Source organism: Aspergillus wentii (assembly GCF_001890725.1).
Source record: "Aspergillus wentii DTO 134E9 unplaced genomic scaffold ASPWEscaffold_1, whole genome shotgun sequence".
In the NCBI taxonomy this organism is placed as follows: domain Eukaryota; kingdom Fungi; phylum Ascomycota; class Eurotiomycetes; order Eurotiales; family Aspergillaceae; genus Aspergillus; species Aspergillus wentii.
Window position 1 is genome coordinate 1006916 of NW_024467832.1, and position 19739 is coordinate 1026654.

The 19739-nt window shown below is 48.9% G+C and overlaps 9 protein-coding genes across 9 annotated transcripts; 5 read left to right on the top strand and 4 right to left on the bottom strand.

Moving 5' to 3' along the window:
- Nucleotides 1-650: 650 nt before the first annotated feature.
- ASPWEDRAFT_101020 (gamma-glutamyltransferase family protein) lies at nt 651-2656 on the top strand (the record flags this gene model as incomplete). The annotated part of the gene is made up of 3 exons (XM_040827350.1): nt 651-819; nt 953-1302; nt 1370-2656. 3 exons carry the CDS (start codon nt 651-653, stop codon nt 2654-2656), a joined length of 1806 nt encoding a protein of 601 aa, XP_040694050.1.
- A 1217-nt stretch (nt 2657-3873) lies between these two features.
- Nucleotides 3874-6117, top strand: ASPWEDRAFT_206086 (uncharacterized protein). The gene has a single exon (XM_040832279.1). The coding sequence runs from the start codon at nt 3970-3972 to the stop codon at nt 5824-5826; it is 1857 nt and encodes a 618-aa protein (XP_040694051.1). The 5' UTR covers nt 3874-3969; the 3' UTR covers nt 5827-6117.
- Nucleotides 5869-6274, bottom strand: ASPWEDRAFT_206693 (PE repeat family protein). Its single transcript, XM_040832281.1, has one exon. The coding sequence runs from the start codon at nt 6154-6156 to the stop codon at nt 5911-5913; it is 246 nt and encodes an 81-aa protein (XP_040694052.1). The 5' UTR covers nt 6157-6274; the 3' UTR covers nt 5869-5910.
- Nucleotides 6275-7098: 824 nt separating this feature from the next.
- ASPWEDRAFT_206070 (uncharacterized protein) lies at nt 7099-8065 on the bottom strand. The gene has a single exon (XM_040832277.1). The coding sequence runs from the start codon at nt 7966-7968 to the stop codon at nt 7468-7470; it is 501 nt and encodes a 166-aa protein (XP_040694053.1). The 5' UTR covers nt 7969-8065; the 3' UTR covers nt 7099-7467.
- Nucleotides 8066-8961: 896 nt separating this feature from the next.
- ASPWEDRAFT_33749 (uncharacterized protein) lies at nt 8962-10591 on the bottom strand. Its single transcript, XM_040833853.1, has one exon. The coding sequence runs from the start codon at nt 10416-10418 to the stop codon at nt 9318-9320; it is 1101 nt and encodes a 366-aa protein (XP_040694054.1). The 5' UTR covers nt 10419-10591; the 3' UTR covers nt 8962-9317.
- Nucleotides 10592-12262: 1671 nt separating this feature from the next.
- Nucleotides 12263-13737, top strand: ASPWEDRAFT_33751 (putative thiol methyltransferase). The gene is made up of 2 exons (XM_040833854.1): nt 12263-12867; nt 12967-13737. Exons 1-2 carry the CDS (start codon nt 12379-12381, stop codon nt 13324-13326), a joined length of 849 nt encoding a protein of 282 aa, XP_040694055.1. The 5' UTR covers nt 12263-12378; the 3' UTR covers nt 13327-13737.
- Nucleotides 13405-14391, bottom strand: ASPWEDRAFT_166453 (deubiquitinase OTU2; the record flags this gene model as incomplete). The annotated part of the gene is made up of 1 exon (XM_040829993.1): nt 13405-14391. One exon carries the CDS (start codon nt 14389-14391, stop codon nt 13405-13407), a length of 987 nt encoding a protein of 328 aa, XP_040694056.1.
- A 224-nt stretch (nt 14392-14615) lies between these two features.
- ASPWEDRAFT_206124 (short chain dehydrogenase/reductase family) lies at nt 14616-16231 on the top strand. Its single transcript, XM_040832280.1, has 4 exons — nt 14616-14869; nt 14930-15164; nt 15222-15525; nt 15585-16231. Exons 1-4 carry the CDS (start codon nt 14840-14842, stop codon nt 15802-15804), a joined length of 789 nt encoding a protein of 262 aa, XP_040694057.1. The 5' UTR covers nt 14616-14839; the 3' UTR covers nt 15805-16231.
- Nucleotides 16232-16236: 5 nt separating this feature from the next.
- On the top strand, nt 16237-19300 carry ASPWEDRAFT_730879 (putative potassium uptake transporter; the record flags this gene model as incomplete). Its single annotated transcript, XM_040839280.1, has 11 exons — nt 16237-16694; nt 16754-16874; nt 16938-17074; nt 17122-17287; nt 17404-17483; nt 17539-17961; nt 18010-18124; nt 18179-18893; nt 18948-18991; nt 19046-19230; nt 19263-19300. Exons 1-11 carry the CDS (start codon nt 16658-16660, stop codon nt 19298-19300), a joined length of 2061 nt encoding a protein of 686 aa, XP_040694058.1. The 5' UTR covers nt 16237-16657.
- Between the last annotated feature and the right edge of the window lie 439 nt (nt 19301-19739).

Genomic DNA, 19739 nt, shown 5'->3' on the forward strand with positions numbered 1-19739 from the left:
ACCAGTACAGCGTTGGTCTCGACGATCGCGATGCTGGGGGAAAACTCCAGAGTAACCGGAAAGCCTTTCTTTTATATGTTTTCCCTTGAACTTCCTTGTGCCTTCTCTTCTTGAGACGACAGCAGAGAGTGTGTTGTGGTGGGGAGCTCCAGTTGCTATCTTATCGGAATGACAACCGGAAGTCACGCGTATTGAATACCGTATCATCATGTCATCGTAAGTTACCCCTCAGTCCCAAACAGGAAGGTCTCCTGTCTGTCTCCAACTGCGTCTTTCCCACGGAGAGACTCACTGCTCTTGAGTCCCGAGAGGCTTGAAGGGAGTTTCATTGTGATGGACATCCTTGATCGGATTCTCTCTTCCAGGGTGCTGTGCGCCTTCTCACAACAACAGCAACAATAACAACCCCGCCGAGATAAGCCGGGACGTTCTCCAACTCGACTCCCCGAGGCAAAATAGCGGGGTAAGGGAACTGCCATTAGTCTTCAGATCGTATCGCTGAAGACCCTCGCTTCGTTGGTACTATTTAAACCGTCTACTTCTTTAATTTCCGATTATTTTCCTTTTCTCCTCAATTCCTCTAGCAATTGCCCTTGAATAGAGGCGAATACTTCCATATCTTCACGAGCAATTCCCCTCATAAGGTCAAAATGCCACTTAATTCAAAAGCCGTTTATTCCAAGCTGAACCCGGACTTCGTCCCTTTCTCGAGCAGGAGGAGTACCGTACACAGCACCAATGGAATCGTTACCTGTACCCAGCCTCTGGCAGCCGCTGCAGGCCAGAGAATTCTGAAGGAAGGAGGAAATGCTGCTGTATGTCCAAACCCCTCTATTGGAGTGATCCCATACTAACCGATATATCCTATACAGGACGCTGCTGTGGCTGTAGGCAAGTCATCCTATGATGTCCTCAGTTAGGCTGGTTGAACTGACAACTAACGCGGAAACAGCTGCTGCGTTGAATATCACCGAGCCCTCTTCGACAGGTATTGGAGGTGACATGTTCTGTCTTTTCTACGACGCCAAGACAAAGAAAATCCACTCCCTTAATGGATCGGGTCGTTATCCTGCCGATGCAACGCTTGATAAAATCAGAAAGGACTTGAAAGTCGGGCCTAACGATGCAGGAGGAATTCCCATGTCGAGTGTTCTTTCAGTGACAACACCAGGCGCAGCCGCAGGATGGGTTGACACAGTCGAGAAATTTGGCAGCGGCAATCTTTCTCTCGAGCAGATCTTGCTTCCGGCCATCGAGCTTGGTGAGGAAGGATTTCCCGTATCTGAGCTATCATCATTCTTCGTAAGTTGAACCATTCACTGGATTCTCCCGAAGATATCATTGGACACCATTAACAAATAATCTTTAGTGGCATGAAAGTGAAGATATGATTCGCAATGCATCACCTAACTTTAAAGAGATGCTCAAAAAAGACTTCAAGGCCACAGATGGAGCGAGAAGCCCGTTGCCTGGCGAGATCATGAAGAACCCAACCTTGGCGCAGACTTTCAGAGCGCTGGCAGCCGAAGGTAAAAAGGGTTTCTATGAAGGTCGGGTCGCGGAGGAATTGGTGAAGGTTGTTCGCGATCTCGGTGGGTATTTGAGTCTTGATGATCTCAAGTCTCATGCAAAGACCGGAAGCCAGGAAGTGGACCCTATCTCTCTCAAGTTCACGGGCCAAAACATAGTTGAGAATCAAACTCCGGGCACGGATGACGAGGAAAACCAAGGAGTAGAGATTTGGGAACATCCCCCGAATGGTCAAGGTATCGTGGCTTTGATGGCGCTGGGAATTCTCGAAGAACTTGAACGTTTGGGCAAGATCCCAAAGTTTACCGAGGATCAGCACAATTCGACCGAGTACCTCCATGCAGTGATTGAAAGTCTTCGCATTGCCTTTGCAGATGCTTCTTGGTGGGTTACGGACCCGGATGTTGAGAAGGTCCCATCCCAAGAGCTCATTTCACGAGCTTATCTCGCGGAGCGAGCCAAGTTGTTCAACCCAGACAAGGCATCTGACATTCTCGACCATGGAAGCCCGGCCCACAATCACTGCGACACGGTGTATTTTGGCGTGACCGACAAGGAAGGAAATGGAATTTCCTTTATCAACAGCAACTATGGCGGATTTGGTACTTGTATCATCCCTAAGGGATGTGGTTTTACCTTGCAGAACAGAGGCGCCAACTTTTCCCTCAGCCCTGGCCATCCAAACGTTCTGGCACCACGTAAACGTCCCTACCACACTATTATCCCCGCGATGATCACAAACATCTCTGATGGCTCTCTGCATTCGGTGTACGGTGTCATGGGAGGCTTCATGCAACCGCAGGGTCATGTTCAGGTTTTGCTGAACATGCTGGCATTCAAGTACCACCCTCAAGCGGCGTTGGATGCTCCACGAATCTGTATCGCTGCTGGCTCCCCTGAGTTAGGGAAGCGTGTGGACCGGAATGTGTATGTGGAAGAGGGAGTAAGTGACCAAGCCATTGAGGGTCTCAGGCGACTTGGCCACCAGGTTGAAGTTTTGACCGGATGGAAGAGAGGCATGTTTGGCCGAGGACAAGTAATTCGATGCCATTATGATGAAGGAAAACTGGTATATAGTGCTGGTAGTGATCCCAGAGGCGATGGAATGGCGGTTCCAGTGGTGTAATAAGCTGTCTTCGCCAAAACCATGCCACCTCAGTCGGGACATAAGAAGTTCAACCAGAAGAATCATAAATGCGTATCCATTAGACAAATTGGATGTATTCAACAAATCCTGTTAGTACAAGAAAAGCGCAAAGTAAATGCAAAAAAAGAAGATAAGTATAGAATGATGCAAAGATGAAGTAAATGCCAGCAACGTATAAAACAAGGCCACCAACAATTATTCATAAAAAGTCACAATTCCTACCCTTTCGCTCGCTGTCATGCACGCTATATCGTATACAGTTGCTGCCATCACTTCGTGACCGGACAGACCATAGAAATCATAAATCCAAAAACAAAACAGAAAGCCACACAGCATGAAAAAAAAAAAAAAAAAAAAAAGTTCGTAAAAATAGTCGAGTAAGGAGGGAGAAGAGAGATCAATGAGCGGCAATTGCTCTGAAGAATCCCTTCAATTTCGACTCACGCGGTACTGATACATCCCGTCGGTGTCGACGGTGACGCGCCTCTCCATTACCACTATGGCGATGACGGGAGCGATGCTCGGCTTTCTCCTTCTCTCTCTCCTTTTCTCTTTCTCTTTCTCTAAGCTCTCTTCGTTCTTCCTCTTCTGCGGCAGCCCTTCTCCGGGCTCTGCGCTCGCGCCGAGCGATGTCTTCCTCCTCGTTGTGATGAGACCCGCTCGATCGCTCCGTGGATCTTTTGCTATCCTCGTTGGAATGACGATCGGAGGAATGGCGATGGCTGGTGGAAGCTCGTCGAGGATTGGCTGACGATTTGACCTTGGGAAGGGGCCCGTTGCTTTCCTCGCTAGGCCGCATGTACTGGAGGTAGGCACGGGGTTTGGATCCCGATGCTGCGGCGTGTTTCGAGGCTCGTCGCTCGCGCTCACGATCACGATCACCACGGTCGCCACGATCCCGTTCGCGTTCACGCTCACGTTCACCACTTCCCGAGTGCTCGGATGTGCGATGTCTTGATTTGGTCTCCATGGCCTCTTTCTCCCTCTCAGCGCGCTCGATTCGTTTGGCCCGCATCCGCTCCCTCTCCTGCTCTACGGCCATCCGTTCCTTCTCCAGGGCTCGAGCCTTTTGTTTGAGTCGTTTTTCCTCCTGTCGCATCTTCTCGTCGCGTTGTCGTTTGGCTTCTTCAATCGACCTACTCCATCGACTGGAAATGCCACGATCGCTCTTCTGAGATTGGGGCTGCGATCGCTGACCATCAGAGGAGCTCTTCGAATGGCGTCGCTCTCGCTCATCACGTTCTTGACTGGGGGACCGTCTCTTCTTTCTGCGTGGTTTATGTGCAGCGGCGATGGCTCCACCGGCAACGGCACCGGTACCGGCAGCAAGAGCAGCCTCAGCAAGATCAATATCTCGATCAGCAGAAGGCTCCTCAGCAGGTGCTTCTTCAGCGACAGGCTCTTCGACGGGAGCAGGTTCTTCAGCGGCGGGTTCGTCAGCGGGGGCTTCCTCTGCTGCCTCTTCTACAGCAGGTTCCTCGGCAGGAGCTTCTTCAGCGACGGGTTCTTCGACCGGAGCGGGTTCTTCAGCAGCAGGCTCTTCAGGAGCAGGTTCCTCAACCGGGGCATCCTCCACAGGAGCTGGCTCTTCAGCTGGGGCAGCCTCTTCAACAGGAGCCTCTGGCTCTTCAACAGCAGGCGCTTCTTCAGTGACAGGTTCTTCGACAGGGGCAGGTTCTTCAGCAGGAGCTTCCTCCACAGGAGCCGGTTCTTCAGCAGGGGCTTCATCCGCAGGAGCCGGTTCTTCAGCAGGGGCTTCATCCGCAGCAGGTTCATCGATAGGAGCGGGCTCTTCAGCGGCGGGTTCTTCGGGGGCAGGTTCCTCGGCCGGGGCATCCTCCACAGGAGCTGGCTCTTCATCTGGGACAGCTTCTTCAGCGGGGGTTTCATCTGCTACCTCTTCTACAACCGGTTCCGCAGCCGGTTCATCAGCCGGAGCCTCTTCAGCTACAGCTTCAGGAGCTGGCTCTTCTGCCGGTAGGTCTTCAGCCTGTGCTTCAGGCGCTTCTTCCGCAGCGGGCTCTTCGGCAGGCGCTTCCTCTGTAGCCTCTGCAGCCGCGGGTGTCTCCTCAACAGGAGTCTCTTCAGTTGGTGCTTCTGCCTCTTCTGGAGCTTCTTCTGGGGCTGGATTTTCTTCGGCTACTGGTTCGGGTTCGGGTTCTGCGGCGGCGGGCTCGTCGGTAGGAGGAGCTTCTTCTGTGACATCTGCAGCAGGTTCTTCAGCCGGAACTTCCTCAGCAGGGGCCTCTTCAGCTTCTGCTGCAGCGGGCTCATCTGCAGGAGGATCTTCTGCCGGGGTTTCTTCCGCTGTAGCGGCTTCCTCAGCGGAAGCTTCCTCTGCAGCAGCAGGTTCATCGGTGACAGGTTCTTCGGCGGGAGGATCTTCAGCGGGAGCCTCTTCGGCTGGGACCTCATCGGCAGCGGGTTCCTCGGCTGGAGCCTCCTCAGCGACAGGTTCTTCAGCGGGAGGATCTTCGGAAGCAGGTTCCTCAGCTGGAGGGTCTTCAGCAGGAGCTTCTTCGGCTGGGACCTCCTCAGCAGCAGGTTCTTCGGTAGCTTCCTCGGCGGGAGCTTCTTCAGCAGCGGGTTCTCCGGCGGGGACTTCTCCGGCGGGCTCCTCTGGCGGAGCAGGATCTTCTACTGGGGGTTCTTCTGCTGGAGCTTCTTCAGCAGCAGGTTCTTCGGCGGGAGGTTCTTCGGCAGGGGGTTCCTCTGCAGGTTGCTCCTCAGCGGGAGCCTCCTCTGCAGGCTCAGCTGGAGCAGGTTCTTCAGCCGGCGCATCTGCAGCGGGAGCTTCTTCAGCCGGTGCTTCTTCTACCGGTGCTTCTTCAGCCGGCGCATCTGCAGCGGGAGCTTCTTCAGCCGGTGCTTCTTCTGCCGGTGCTTCTTCTGCGGGCTCTGCTAGGGCTTCCTCTGCAGGTTCTGCCGGGGCAGGTTCTTCAGTAGGAGGATCTTCGGCGGGGGGCTCCTCAGCGGGTTGTTCTTCAGCGGGAGGGTCTTCGCCCTCTACGGCGGGCGGAGCATCTCCCTCGTTTGATTCCGCGGGAGGGTCACCGGCGGGTTCAGCGGCGTCGGCGTCAGGAGCAGGCGGAGCTTCATCTGCGACGGGGTTGAGTAAGGATCATTGTCGACACACCCAAAAAAGATAGATCCCCGCTCTCCCCTCTTGGGAGAGGAAGAGAATTGAGTCTTCCACATCCCTCCAGAGGAGTTAGGAAAAGAAGTTGTAGGTTTTACTCACCTCCGGCCTCGGCGGGGGGGCTACTTGATCCTTCATCTACTGGGGCATCTTCAGCGGGAGGGGCAGGTTCGGCGGGGTTGTTGTCCTGATCCTTATTATCGGGCGTCAGATCGGAAGAAGAGGAATCATTGACAGGATAAAACGAAGATTGCAAGGTATGACGGTCGAAGGTCTGGTATTGACGCTCGAATGTCTGATATTCAAACTTGGGAAGTTGTGCATACTGTGGTAGCTCCATTTTCTGCGGACTCAACCGCCGCTTCGGGGACGGGCTCAGGCTCAGCAGGGGCAGCAGCTGCGTTATTGTTTACCGGGGCTCGATTGGCGGTGTTATTGTTCTTATTCTTATTGTTCTTCTTCTTCCCTCCTTTACCCATGGCCTCGGTTAATGACGTATCATTAAACTATAAGAGGGCCTCAACAATGCTGAAAGGGAGGGCAATGAATCAAATATAGATAGATCAATGAGAGAAATATGACATGTGCCTATCAGGATCTAGGCAGGGCTGATAGGGTAGAAAGAGGTTTGGGAGAAAAAGGATGCCAAACGAAGGCGACAATAGACGAGGGATTATTTGGAAAGAGCGAAACTAGGAAAAAGACGAGAGCAACGATTGATGTATTAGAGGACCGAAATATGGACATGGAGAAGAAATCGAAGCATGAGATCCCCCCGTTTCTCCCCCGCCAAACAAAGCGAGGCAACGTATCGTCGTTCGTCCGCCACCCAGGTCGATGGGACCAAAGGTTGAGCAACAGTAAGCTTTTCTTCGGGGCCCGGGACGTCATTGATGAACCTGCCCAACGGCATCTGCTATCATTGGGCCACGTCTCACGGGCCTGGTGGATGATAGACATGTCGAGAGAAGCCCTAGAGGCATGACTAGGGCCGGCAGAAAAGCAGCACGGTTTTCCCCTCTGCAGGAAGTGCAGTGGGCAGCGGAGACCGGGGACCGGGTTGGACGAGATAGTGAAGCAGTGCAATCTAGGACTTTGGGAAGAACCAATATGGGGCTGGGATGATGGTGGGGGTGGTGCCACTGCGCAGTAATTTTGGTGTTTTGTTTTGTTTTTTTGCCTGGCCTGCATTGATTAGTTGATTTGTTAGTTGGAGAGCGAATACAACAGTGAGCAACGTATCAGGAGACAAAAGAGAAGATCCATGCGATCGATCAATGCCAACCAGAAGCGAAGGCTGAATCAATTAGTGGTAGAGAGATGAGATGAGCAAGAGATAGAGCAAAGCAAAGCACAGCACCAGGGAGGCGTTCGAATGCAGCGACGAGACCGGAGAGTAAAAAAAAAAAAATAAAAAAATAATAATAATAATGCATGACGAGAAATTTCTGCCCAACAACACCGAAACACACAAGACAACGGCGGCAAATGGGATGCAGGGACCCAGTTTCTGATCCTCAATACATCGTCATATTCCCCGTACCTGTGTCAATATGCCCCAGAGAAAAATGAAGCAAAAAGCAAGAGGCAAGAAAAAAACAGGTCTCCACAGAATCGACTGGGTCCTCTCTTTTTCTCAAGACCGAACAATTCAGCAGCTAGTGAGTAGATCACTGGGTTTCGAGAGAAATTCCAATTGGATCAGTGCTGCTCCCCCCTTCCTTCCATCAGAGAAGAGGGGAAAACAACGTCCTGGTCTTGCATACTGAATCCGAATGGTGAATTGAAGATGGAATGGAAAAATACTGATGCAGGAGAACAGGTCGGATTGCAGGACGGACCGCGTGCGACCTGAGCGAGAGGGAGAGAAAGCGAAGAGAAGACAAGAGAAAGAGAAGCCAAACCGGGTGAGGCGAGCTTCAATGCGCTGCTGTTCTGGCAGGCGCTGATTGGCTGGCGGGGCATCCACGGTGGGACTAGCGGTAAGAATGGCTGGTATGGATACGTATTGGTATTTTTGACAGATACCGACAGCAAATGTGGTGAACAACAACTGGACGAGAGCAGCTTTAAGATAATTAGAGTCAGTCAACAGAGACAAATCATGGCGATAAATCGCGGTTTGATATTCCCATCCAGCCTGATCGGGCATATCGAGAAATGGCAACTCGTCGACAATGCATACATCCTGTTATTTACCACTACAACACGCGTCCACCATGGTCTAATGTAGGTTCTAAGATGCAACCAATGGTATACACTCAATGGCTCTGAATGGCTTCATGGATGGATATCAGGGAATTCTCTCCCCCTCTTTCCAATTCTGGGGTTATGATTGATCATCACCATGATCAATGGGAAGACTCGACCGCATAACAACAAAAATACTATACATACAACCAACAGACTGTGGATAAACGCACCCCTGGATCAAAACCATGGATGCCACTGCAGCGGCCCGAATGAGGGGAATTCCATTCTTTCTCTTCCATGGATCTTCATCCGTTGCAATCCGTTACTACATACTACTACTGCAAATCCTATAACCATCGCACAACCTAATGCAGTGTTCCGCCCATGTATCAAACATGCCTATGGTTTATTTGCCATCATATCCACGCTGATCCGGTGATCCTATATCATTCGTGGCCTCAGTTTTAGTCTCCCTCTAATAATGCCCAAAATAATGCCGTCCATAATCAAATCATCCCACGCTGACCGTCAATGCGTTTATGGCGGGAATCCATCATATTCCCTCCATCCAGAAGCAAAAGGAAATCAGCAGAATATCTGACCGTCCTCTGTCCAGTCAGACGGCAGCATTCAGAAAATGATCGTCTGTCAAGGCCTGATGCCCCACATGTTTGTTGGTGGTGGATTGTACATCTACTATAGCACTATGTAGTAGCGAGACAGCTGGATTCCCCCATATCTGTCGCCTTTCTGGATCCTTTCTTTGTTTCATCAAAGACACTTGTCAGCCACCGTGGCCATTAAAACAGACTTTATCTTCAGAATAAACCCAGGAAACAGCCATCAGAGCTGTCAGTGTCAGGCTTGGGTATCAAATCTTCATCTTACGGGCTGCTGCTCATTAGGCACCGTCCCAGTACCACTCTTACGCTGCATACCAAACACATCTGGCATCGTCAGATCGATCTCGATTATCGCTAAAAATAACTTCACTTTTTGGCCTTGGGTATCTTCAAGCATAATCTTGGATCTTCTCTTTCATCCAGACCTCTTCCAACCCCAGAAACAATGACAGTATGCAAAAGGGCCTAAGATACAGTATGCTCGTCAAAGACAGAATACTAACAACATGCCACATCAAGAAAAGACTCATCACAAGATTCATTACAGTCCATCGCAGTACCTCGCCAGGATTGAGCGCTGTGTGACCATGATGGGTAAAAATAGACCTACTAATCCGCATAAACCCGAGATATTAAAGGTCCGCGCAGACCATGACACCGGAATATAATCCAAAAAGCAAATCCGTCATGACAACTCTCTATCCATCTTCTGTCTCCATCGAGGGCCATAGACCTTCATGACAAAGAGGACTGAGCTGCTCGCAAAGCCAAGCAGACCAACAATAGTAAGAAGCCAGCCGTTGCCTATGGCATCAATGAGCGGAGCTGTCACCAAAGAGCCAACACAGGCCAAGATGTTTCGCATAAAGTTGTTAAGTGCAACCCCTGCAGAAGACTTCTTCGGCATGAATTCCGTCAACATCGTAGTCGCCATGCTGAAGATGAGCATAGAGCCTATGCCAAAAAAGAAGTTGGCAATCATCGGAACAAGCCAAAAGACTCCTTTGTCGGCCGTCCAGCCATACCAGATCAGCCCTGCAGGATAAAGAACAGCTCCCAGCCAAGCATTTTCGCGCATACGATCTTCGGGTCGATATATCAAATTGCCATTTGCATCGTATCGATTCGCCTTTTTGGCCTCCCGTTGCATGATGTTATCCATCCATTTGCCCCCAAAACCACTGGCCACGACATAGCCTAGCGAGTTGGGGATGTAGAGCAATCCAACAATGATGGTGGAAAAGTTATAAGGGCTCTGCCCAAAGGTATGTTCAACGCTTACATTCAACACATAGAGAGAACCGAAAGTGATACTCGCATAATAGACGGTCAAGAGAACCGCAGGATATTTCAGATACAACACGATCTTCAGGGGGTCCAAGAAAACCATCTTCAGGACCTTGAGCCATCTCGTAGTGAATTGGACAACTTGCCGGGAAGAGACTCGACTCAACCGACGTCCGATTGGCTCAGATTGGTCGTCACCCGTCTCTGCAACAGAAGTTTTCGGTTTCGATAGCGTTTCAGGGAGCGCGAGGAAGATGAACAGAACGGTCATTGCGCCGAAACAGGTGAGGAACCACATGGTGCTTCTCCAACCCCAGCGCTGGGCCAAAGCACCGCCGACGATGGGGGCTATCAAAGGACCACACATCGGACCCATGTAGAAGATACCCATGGCACGACCTCTTTCTTTGGTGTCCCATATATCTGCGATGGTTCCAGCACCGACTGCCTGAACCGATGCAGATGCACCGCCACTCAACATCCGCATCACAATCAACATCGCGATGGAATGAGAAACGGCAGAGAGGACGTTGAAAACGACAAAAAGGCTGAAGGAGATGAGATATATTGTCCGTCGACCCAGCCTCTCACTGAACGATGACCACCACAATGGAAAAATGGACATACTAAGCATGTACAAGGAGATATTTAGATTAGCGATTGTAGTCGTTGTATGCATTTCCTTGGATATTTGAGACAGAGACGCTAATCGGTTGTCAACAGGCCGAACTAATTGAATATTGAGCCAAACGGCGTCAACTTACGGAAAACGATTGAGCTCCCCATTGGCGCCGTGGAACCTGCGACCGCGACAATGAAGGTGATGAACCATTTTCGGTTTCGAGCATAGGCCTTGGGGTTTTCAACTTCTGCCAGCAGAGTAAATTGACCAAAAAGCCCTCTACGCTTTGATCTCGGCACGGTTATCGCCGCCTCATAGTCATCGGGGTAGTGAGAGGTGACGGGCCCGTGCTGGTCTTTCTCTTCATACACATTTGGTGGACTCCTGTCCGGGGACAAGGAATGTAAGTCAATGTCTGTGTCCGAGTCTTCTCTGTGAGGCACGACTGACTCATTGGTTGCAGCTGGGATAGGATAGGATGGCCTCGCCTTCTCCACATCGGACGAGGACATTTTTGTATACACTTGCTTCACGGTAAGATGGATACCGCCTCTGGAGGTGGATAGAATATGATTAGTGATTAATGGTGTCAATAATCTCTTTCTGTGACATTGGGATCGAAAGCGACAAGAGACAGGGCTTGGAGATCAGTAATGATGTGAGCCGTCGAAAGATAGCCGGTAAGACTGATATATCCAAGTCTTGCAGCGCGGTTAATAAGTAGTGAAGATAAAGAGACGATAATAAGTCCCATACGCTGGTAAGATACAATTTGAATATGAGAGAAACTGAAGAGAAAGAAAGAAAGAAAGAAAGAAGAGAAGGGGAACACCAAGTGAACGTTATCTTTCAGGCAGGCATGGATATGGAGTCACTCCCCACTTGCTCCTTCTATTTTTCAACACTAACCAATAGTCGGATGGCATCAGATTCACTCATGGATATTTTTCCAGACATCCAGTCTATCGTCATTATTAATGGTCCTTGTCCATCGCAATCCTCGCCCCGAAGATTCGCCATCAGCAACACTACCAGGTACCTTGACTCATTGCCCTCATCATTGCCAGTCGAAGATATATCACACTGGTAGTAATTAATGATGCTTGATTCGCAATCTCTGACATGCCTGCGACGATCGCCCATCCAAACAGCCAGATGAAACCTCTTCTAGCGCCCTCCAACGTGCCGGTATCCGTTGGTTGGAGGTGTCGGCAATGCTGGGGGCGGTCTTTTCCGCTCTGCAATCTCGAACCGAGCCTACCGAGGTCAAGCATTTCACGGTGGGTACTTGGATATAGTTATTAGTTACAGTATCAAACCATTCTATTTGGATTAGGAGACAAGTATATGGAAGAAATATAATAGGACTAACTTATCTAGTATAATATATGTAGAATGCAGACATGTGGGTTTATTAGTAAAACAGCACATCTAGTTATGTACTACGGGCAAAAGAGCCAATATAAGCAATTATGGAGAGATTCAATAACAACGTGGGGAAACTCGGGGCTTTTCCAAGCTTAAGAACAGCGGGGATCTCAGCTTCAGATCTGTCGTAGGCTAGACGCGGTGTAGTAAATACGAATTGCTTGTCGAATGCATTCAAGGCTGACGCAAACAAAGTTGTGTACCGCCGGGTTACGTGGCTCTACTCAGAGTACACGGATCTGCCCTTTAGACGTACGATGAGTTGTACACGATCCCCCTGACCGCATCTTCATGTTTCCACGCAGAAAATATAAATTAGCCATAGAGTATTCAAATCACGCAATCAAATTGCAATCGTATTCGATCGATCGATTTACTTTAATCTGTATTCCACGTGCTTATTCTTAAGATGTTGTTAGCCGGTAGCCCTCTGTACGAAACCATCGGCCCCGATACCCTGGCCAAGTACAAAGGCGACCAGTACCTCAAAGGCTGGGCTGAGCTCTGGGACAATGACACTCTTCCCTGGGATAAGGGTTCTCCCAACCCAGCCCTCGAGGATACCTTAATCCAACAACGATCGACGATCGGGGGTCCACTTGTCCATGCACAGGACAAGACGTATAGAAAAAAGGCCCTGGTGCCAGGCTGTGGAAGAGGATTTGATGTTCTCCTTCTGGCCAGCTTTGGCTATGATGCCTATGGTCTTGAATATAGTGCTGCCGGAGTGGAGGCTTGCAAGTCGGAGCAGGCGATTAATGGGCACAGATATCCTGTTCGAGATCCAGAGGTTGGTCAGGGAGAAATTATCTTTGTGCAGGGTGATTTCTTCCAGAATGACTGGTTGGAGAAATTGAACCTATCGTTCAATCAATTTGATTTGATTTATGATTATTCGGTAATTCAACCCATTGTTGTCGCTCTTTTGGTCTATCTTCTTAAATGCATGGTTTCCCACGAAATATCCTGGCTGACTTTTGTTGGTATTTAATTGCAGTTCCTTTGCGCATTGAGTCCATCGATGCGTCCAATGTGGGCTCTCCGACACACTCAGCTTCTCACCTCCTCGCCTGTTGGCAATCTGATCTGCCTCGAATTTCCAAGGCACAAAGATCCCTTGAAGCCGGGCCCGCCATACGGATTATCCTCGGAGGCATACATGGAACATCTGAGCCACCCGGGCGAAGATATTCCCTATGACTCCCAGGGCTTCGCCAAAAACAATCCTCTCAGAGAATCAAGTGAGCGCGGTCTTGAGCGAGTCGCACATTTTCAGCCGGCTCGGACGCATGCAAATGGGAAAGATGAACAGGGAGTGATCCAAGATCGCGTGTCGGTGTGGCGTCGACGCAATTAGATCGTAATATCGTCACTCGCTGGAAAATCCATTGGAATTATCTTCTGAAAGACAATCTCTGTATATCTTTGAGATTTATTAAGGTTTCTTCACAAGGGCATTGTAATGTTCCCCAAGCCCGTAGGTATGTCTGTAGTATGCCAGCCAAAACACCCTCTTTTGCCTCTCTTCTTCTTCGAATTCCTCGATGTCACCAGCCTCAATCTTTTCGATTCTACCATCTCCTTGGATGACGTTGAAGTTGACACCGTATGCTCTCGAAATCGCAAGTAGTTCCAATTGGCCTCCCCATTCTGCCGTAAGCTTGATTTTCCGAGTATATTGATCAAATGGTTCTTCCATAAACGCCTCAAAATCGTCCTTGTGCTCAACGATAAAATCTGCCGCCACTGCTCGGACCGCCCGATATCCATCATGTTTCGGCGAGGTAACGGTATCCACGCGAGATTGTGTGGTAGATTGCAGGGCAATCCTCTTAGGATCAGGCGTCAAACCGATCCCTGACTCATCCAACTGATTGGCAATGGCTGAGTAGAGACAGTGTCCATCTGGGTTGATCTCAATTTCGCTCAGATCGAACTGCTTGAAAACACCGTTCATAACATCCTGTTCGTTTCCACGATGGTTTGTTTGTTTTGAAGCCTCCTCGGCGGCAATATCTGCTTGGGCCGCTTGTTCGGCCGCGCGACGTGCAAGACGGGCCTTCTGTCGATTCGGTTTCTTACCTCGTGCGGCAGGGGCCGGTTCCGGTGTTGAAGAATTATTCGTATCGGGGGTTTTGTCCGCTTTTTCCAGATCCTCATTTGTATCTTTTTCACCTGTAGCTCCGTCGCCTTCTCCCGATTCATTGAGACTAAGGTCCTCGAAGCCATCGACTGGTTGGGCATGCTCGCCATTCAGGGCCGCAATCTCTGCTTGATGCCGCTCAGTAAGCTCCCGTTGAAGAGTTTCGCACTCATCATTCACGCCTTTGCGGGTCTTCTTGGTGGCAGACTTTTTCTTCTGCGTAATTCGCGCTTGGACATCTTTCTGTTCTTTTCGGTGTTTGGCCAGCAATTCTTCCATTTTGCACGGGGAAAAGATAATCAACAACTGTAAAATTCAAACGATGCAGGTTAAGGAAGTAGAGTCCAAGATAAATGCAACAGACCAAAAGGTTTATAAACACCAGTGAGTAAATACCTGTTCACTTCGGGACAACAACAGACGATCAGAACAGGTGGGATTAGCAGAAGAGCTGCCCCGCAAAACCCTCTCTGACATGCCCTAATTACATCCCAAACAGGAATGGCGTCACCCGTCGGACTATATAGTACTCCGACTCCCGCATGCCTCGGCACGTTTCCCTCACTGCGTAATCTCGGGGAGTCGGGTATGCCATCATCGAAGGTATATGAGGAGTTGCTGGTGGCTCCTCTCCAACATGGTTCATTTACATCCACTTGACTGATCCTGCTTTATTTTTTTTGTGGATTTGTTCTTTATCTTTTCCTGAAATAATAATAGTGATATCATGGACTCACAGTCGCTTTTTGATGTCAAGGTAGGTTGAAAGTCCAGGTCTCCAGCCGGATCCGCTCCGCTAACTTAATGGCCTCTGTAGGGCAAAGTGGTGCTGGTCACCGGCGGAGCCAAAGGCATCGGTCGCATGATCTCCGAAGGATTTGTATCGAACGGCGCCACTGTTTATATTTCGTCTCGAGATGCAAAGGCGTGCGACCAAGCGGTAAAAGAACTTAATGCGCTTGGCAAGGGCAAAGCGCATGCCATCCCAGCCAATTTCTACAAGGAAGAAGAATGCCAGAAGTTGGCGGAGGAGCTTGCAAAGAGAGAAGGCAGTAAGTGGTGTTGAGATGCCCATTGAAAGAGGTCTCGAGTTAATTTGCTGCTTTCAGAACTTCACGTCCTTGTCAATAACTCCGGCTCGAACTGGGGCGCCCCCTACGATCAATACCCATCCTCTGCCTGGACCCGAGTCCTCACACTCAACCTCCATCGGGTCTTTGACCTCACCAGACTTGTCACGCCACTCTTGGAGAAGGCAGCTACACCAAACGATCCCTCCCGTATTATCAACATCGGAAGCGTTGATGGACTGAGAGTCCCGGCCCTGGAGACATTTGCTTACAGCGCTAGCAAGGCTGGCTTGCACCACCTTAGTCGAGTGCTTGCAAACCACCTTGGAAGAAGAAATATAACGTTCGTGTGCCTCTTACCAGCTAGTTTCCATGGTCTTGGCTAACCTTCGTGTTTTCTAGCTCGAATTCGCTGGCTTGTGGCCCGTTCGAAAGTAAGATGATGGCTGCCACTCTCGAGGCTCACAGAAAGAGTATCGAGGCGGGTATTCCATTGGGTCGTATTGGTACTCCCGAGGATGTCGCAGGTTCTTGCTTGTTCCTGAGCAGCCGAGCTGGCTCGTATGTGAATGGAGCGACAATCACATTAGATGGTGGAAGTGTCGTTGGTTCCAAGCTGTAAGCGATAGGCAATACGATTGATTCCACTGAAAATGGCCAAATAGGGTATAGTTTTGCTGCTATTTAAGTTGTTATCACATCTGCAAGGATGTGCTGCAGCATGCTTTCTGTGACTATAATTATACGAACAATCTGGAGCTTGGCTTTTGCTTTTTTGTCCATCTTATCGTCGATACATACTAACCTAAGCTTTCCATTGTCTCTTCATTTGCCATGGTGTATGACTACACGGACTGCGACTGGGAGATTATGTTTGTCAATCTTAAAGCAAATCCAGTATGTGAATGCACTTTGGGTCATGGTATGACGTGCTGTGAGCGACAATAAGCGGCTGTCTTTTGAAAGTTTAAAGCCTAGCACTGCTCACGGACATCTTACACAGGTGATCTCGTATCTGCATGAAAATCTCAGGAGTTTACTGTTTCATCGTGCTCAGGATCGTCCTCAGACGACCACGTGTGGTAGTACAGGTGGTGGCTGAATGCGAAGATCTAAAGGTTGCCTTCTGATTGATAGAAGAAGGCAAGATCCAAGCTCCTAAAAGATAAATCCTTGACACATGCATTGCTCATGTGGAAATGATGCATCTGGTTATTTTGATGCTCGCGTGGGGTTCTCATCACCTTCTTCCGCATTGGTCCTTTCAAATCCCTCATCCAAGTCGAAATTGATTTATCATCACATACAACAAGTTCAGGATGAGCTCGTCAAGACAATTGATGAGAGTAGTGAAGTGTGAAAAATCCACTGAATTTTTTCATCTATCAGCTCATTTTATTTTTATCTATTTTATGTTCTTTTCCCTGGCATTATCGATTCCGCTGCACAAAGAAAAAGGATCTACATAACAAACCATGTGGAAGCCACCAGTGACTTTCATAACCTTGCATTGTAAGCCACCAATCCCGGAGCAGCATTTGAGGCTTTTCTTTTCTAACCTATGGTACCAGATGCTTATATTATCTTCTTGGGGATCCTGGGCCTGGTTATCCTCTATCCGTACGGGAATTTGAGTGCAGCCGATGCTTATTTCTTCGGAGTTAGCACTTCCACTGTGACAGGGCTCAACACGTGGGTTCTTCCTTGATTGATCATCTTAATGTAGAAGGTTATTGAACAGGTTGTCTTGGACAGTGTCGATGTGAAGCAATTGAAATTATATCAACAACTGTTTATATACTTCGTTCCGCTCGTGGCTAACCTTACCTTTGTCAATATCGTCGTGGTGGTTGTACGGCTCTACTGGTTTAAGAAGAGACTAAAAGAGATCGGTTTGTTTGGCTTTTTTGATGCTTTGGGCTTTGCTGATAATGAACAGCTCCTACACTCCTTCGACCGCATCCACAGGCGTCCGAGGTGAGAGATAAGGAGAATGGGGAAGTTGAAGCAAACAGAACCGAAAGCGATCCAGCCCATACAGAAGAGAGGCGCTCAGGTCGAAGGAGCCACGATATACCAGAAAATGCCATATCAGACAATGATCAGTATGTGCATCCATCTACCATTCGAATATTTGATGAACCTTGCTAATCCGCAGAAGGACTGTGTCTGGAGAAAATCACACAAAAACCCCAGTCGAAGACAGTATCGAGATTGACAGATCAAATAATGACCGGCATATCTCCTTTGTGGATGAATCTAAGGCTCTCTATATACCACCACCCAGGGAACGTGACAGAGGTAGCTTTCCAGCGATATTAATCGAACCAAAAGTATGATACTGATGAGCTATTAGGGTATCCGATAGTTGAAGTCCAAGGAAGATGCGAAGATGGTAAGCATCACCAGGAAATCTTCGATGAAATTGACATTAACTTTACTTCGTCAGGAGCAGAAATCGAAAAGACCATTAGCCGCGAGACAACAACTGCGAGTTCGGGTGGACCACGATTGAAAGACAGGCCTAGCATCTCGAGAAGTGTATCTCTGAGACGTGTTGCTTCATCCATGTTTGTGCTTGGTCCCACTCGCAGTCATATTCAAGGACCAGCTCTTCGGCCTGCTGTCTCACTCTCCCGGAATTCAGAATTGCCAGGACTGTCCTCACAAGCGACTCTCGGCAGGAATTCACAGTTCCATAACTTGACTGCTGAAGACCGGGAAAGGATAGGTGGGATAGAGTATCGAAGTCTCAAACTGCTGTTAAAGATCGTCATTGGTACGTTTTCTGTCTTCACGGAATGTCCCCTCAAGCTGATGGGGATAGGTTATTTCTTTGGTCTTCATCTGCTAGGAGTGATATGCCTGGTTCCTTGGATACAAAATTCCAACCCCAAGTATCGCTCTTATCTTGAGGAATGTGGACAGAGCCATGTCTGGTGGTGAGTCTATCCCGGTGACCGATGAGGTTCATAATAACATTTTTTGGCGTCTAGGGGCATTTATTCTGCGCAGACAATGGTGGATAATCTGGGCTTCACCCTCACGCCTGATTCGATGGTCTCATTCCATGATGCCACTTTTCCCATGTTAATCATGAGCTTTCTCGCCTATGCTGGACACACCTTGTACCCTTGCTTTCTACGCCTCATCATCTGGATCATATACAAGTCCGTTCCAAAAGAATCATCACTCAAAGAGCCACTCAAATTTCTCCTGGAATATCCTCGTCGCTGTTATATGCTACTTTTCCGCAGTCGGCCCACCTGGGTTCTTTTTGGGATCCTTTTCGTGCTGAACTTTGTCGATGTGCTCTTGATTGTGGTTCTTGATCTTGAAAACCCTGCCGTGAATGATCTCTCTATTGGACGACGCATAGTTGCGGCAATTTTCCAGGCAGCATCATCACGGCATACAGGGACATCGTCGTTCAATCTTGCTGATGTGAACCCCGCTGTTCAGATTAGTCTCTTGGTCATGATGTACATTTCCATCTTTCCCATTGCCATTAGTGTTCGAGCTTCCAACACTTATGAAGAAAACGCACTGGGGATATATTCAGTCGACAACGACACGGACGAAAACAATGGCACGTCCTATGTTGTGACGCATATGCGGAATCAACTGGGCTTCGACTTGTGGTATATTTTTCTTGGGATATTCTGTATCTGTGTTGCTGAGCAAAGCCGGATCATGGACCCTTCAGAACCGGTTTGTTTTCTTCGTCGAATTTGAGTTACGAACAAGACTGACTCTTCATGGCAGGGATTCGCCGTCTTTTCGATTTTCTTTGAAGTGGTGTCAGCATAGTACGTATCCCCCGATCTTTAGATTAACAGCCTATCTTTCTTACACAGGTACAGCGCCAACGTGGGTTTAAGTCTGGGATATCCCACCGTCACGACCTCCTTGAGTGGACAGTTTTCCATCTTCAGTAAGATAGTCATCTGCGCTATGATGATTCGGGGTCGTCATCGCGGCCTGCCATATCAACTCGATCGGTCAATTTTAATTCCCAACGAACGCCTCGTCGAGGATGATGGGCCTAGTCCTGGACATGATGCTGGACATTCTGATCAGACATCCATTCGACAGCTGGTAAAGGTCAGGCGATATGACACAAAATAACCTTCATATTCATTGTATCACCGTGGTGGTATTAGGTCGGCATTTGGCATGAATATATCGAAATCGTGGGATTTGCAGTACTAAACAATGTGAATACTTTTTGAAACCCCCTGTTTAAATAAATTAAAATAGTATCTCATGATCACACAAGCCACTGCCAGCCATCCCGCGTCTGACAAAAAACTGATCGTAAAACAAGCATCGGATGGCGGCAATGGGCCATCGCCGGGTGGAGCGGCGACATCATAAGCTCTCTATGCCGTCATATCTCGAATCCGGAACAGCTATTCTTCTGCCAGTCCCTCGCCAATATTTTCAATGCTGCACAAATTTATTCTTACATGCTCTAATCGTCCAATCTATATTTACTCATTCTTTTACAAACAAAATTCAATAGTCTTCGCGGGTGGTCACACCGCGGAATTCCTT

What these genes read in the sequence shown, in the direction of transcription:
- ASPWEDRAFT_33749 (XM_040833853.1), bottom strand. Translation starts at nt 10,418, where the DNA reads ATGTTGATTGTGATGCGGATGTTGAGTGGCGGTGCATCTGCATCGGTT.
- ASPWEDRAFT_206693 (XM_040832281.1), bottom strand. Translation starts at nt 6,156, where the DNA reads ATGGAGCTACCACAGTATGCACAACTTCCCAAGTTTGAATATCAGACA.
- ASPWEDRAFT_33751 (XM_040833854.1), top strand. Translation starts at nt 12,379, where the DNA reads ATGTTGTTAGCCGGTAGCCCTCTGTACGAAACCATCGGCCCCGATACC. An exon ending in ATTTGATTTATGATTATTCG is followed by an intron (nt 12,868 to 12,966) that starts GTAATTCAACCC and finishes ATTTAATTGCAG; the next exon opens with TTCCTTTGCGCATTGAGTCC.
- ASPWEDRAFT_206070 (XM_040832277.1), bottom strand. Translation starts at nt 7,968, where the DNA reads ATGCCCGATCAGGCTGGATGGGAATATCAAACCGCGATTTATCGCCAT.
- ASPWEDRAFT_206124 (XM_040832280.1), top strand. Translation starts at nt 14,840, where the DNA reads ATGGACTCACAGTCGCTTTTTGATGTCAAG. An exon ending in AGTCGCTTTTTGATGTCAAG is followed by an intron (nt 14,870 to 14,929) that starts GTAGGTTGAAAG and finishes TGGCCTCTGTAG; the next exon opens with GGCAAAGTGGTGCTGGTCAC. An exon ending in GCTTGCAAAGAGAGAAGGCA is followed by an intron (nt 15,165 to 15,221) that starts GTAAGTGGTGTT and finishes TGCTGCTTTCAG; the next exon opens with AACTTCACGTCCTTGTCAAT.
- ASPWEDRAFT_206086 (XM_040832279.1), top strand. Translation starts at nt 3,970, where the DNA reads ATGGCTCCACCGGCAACGGCACCGGTACCGGCAGCAAGAGCAGCCTCA.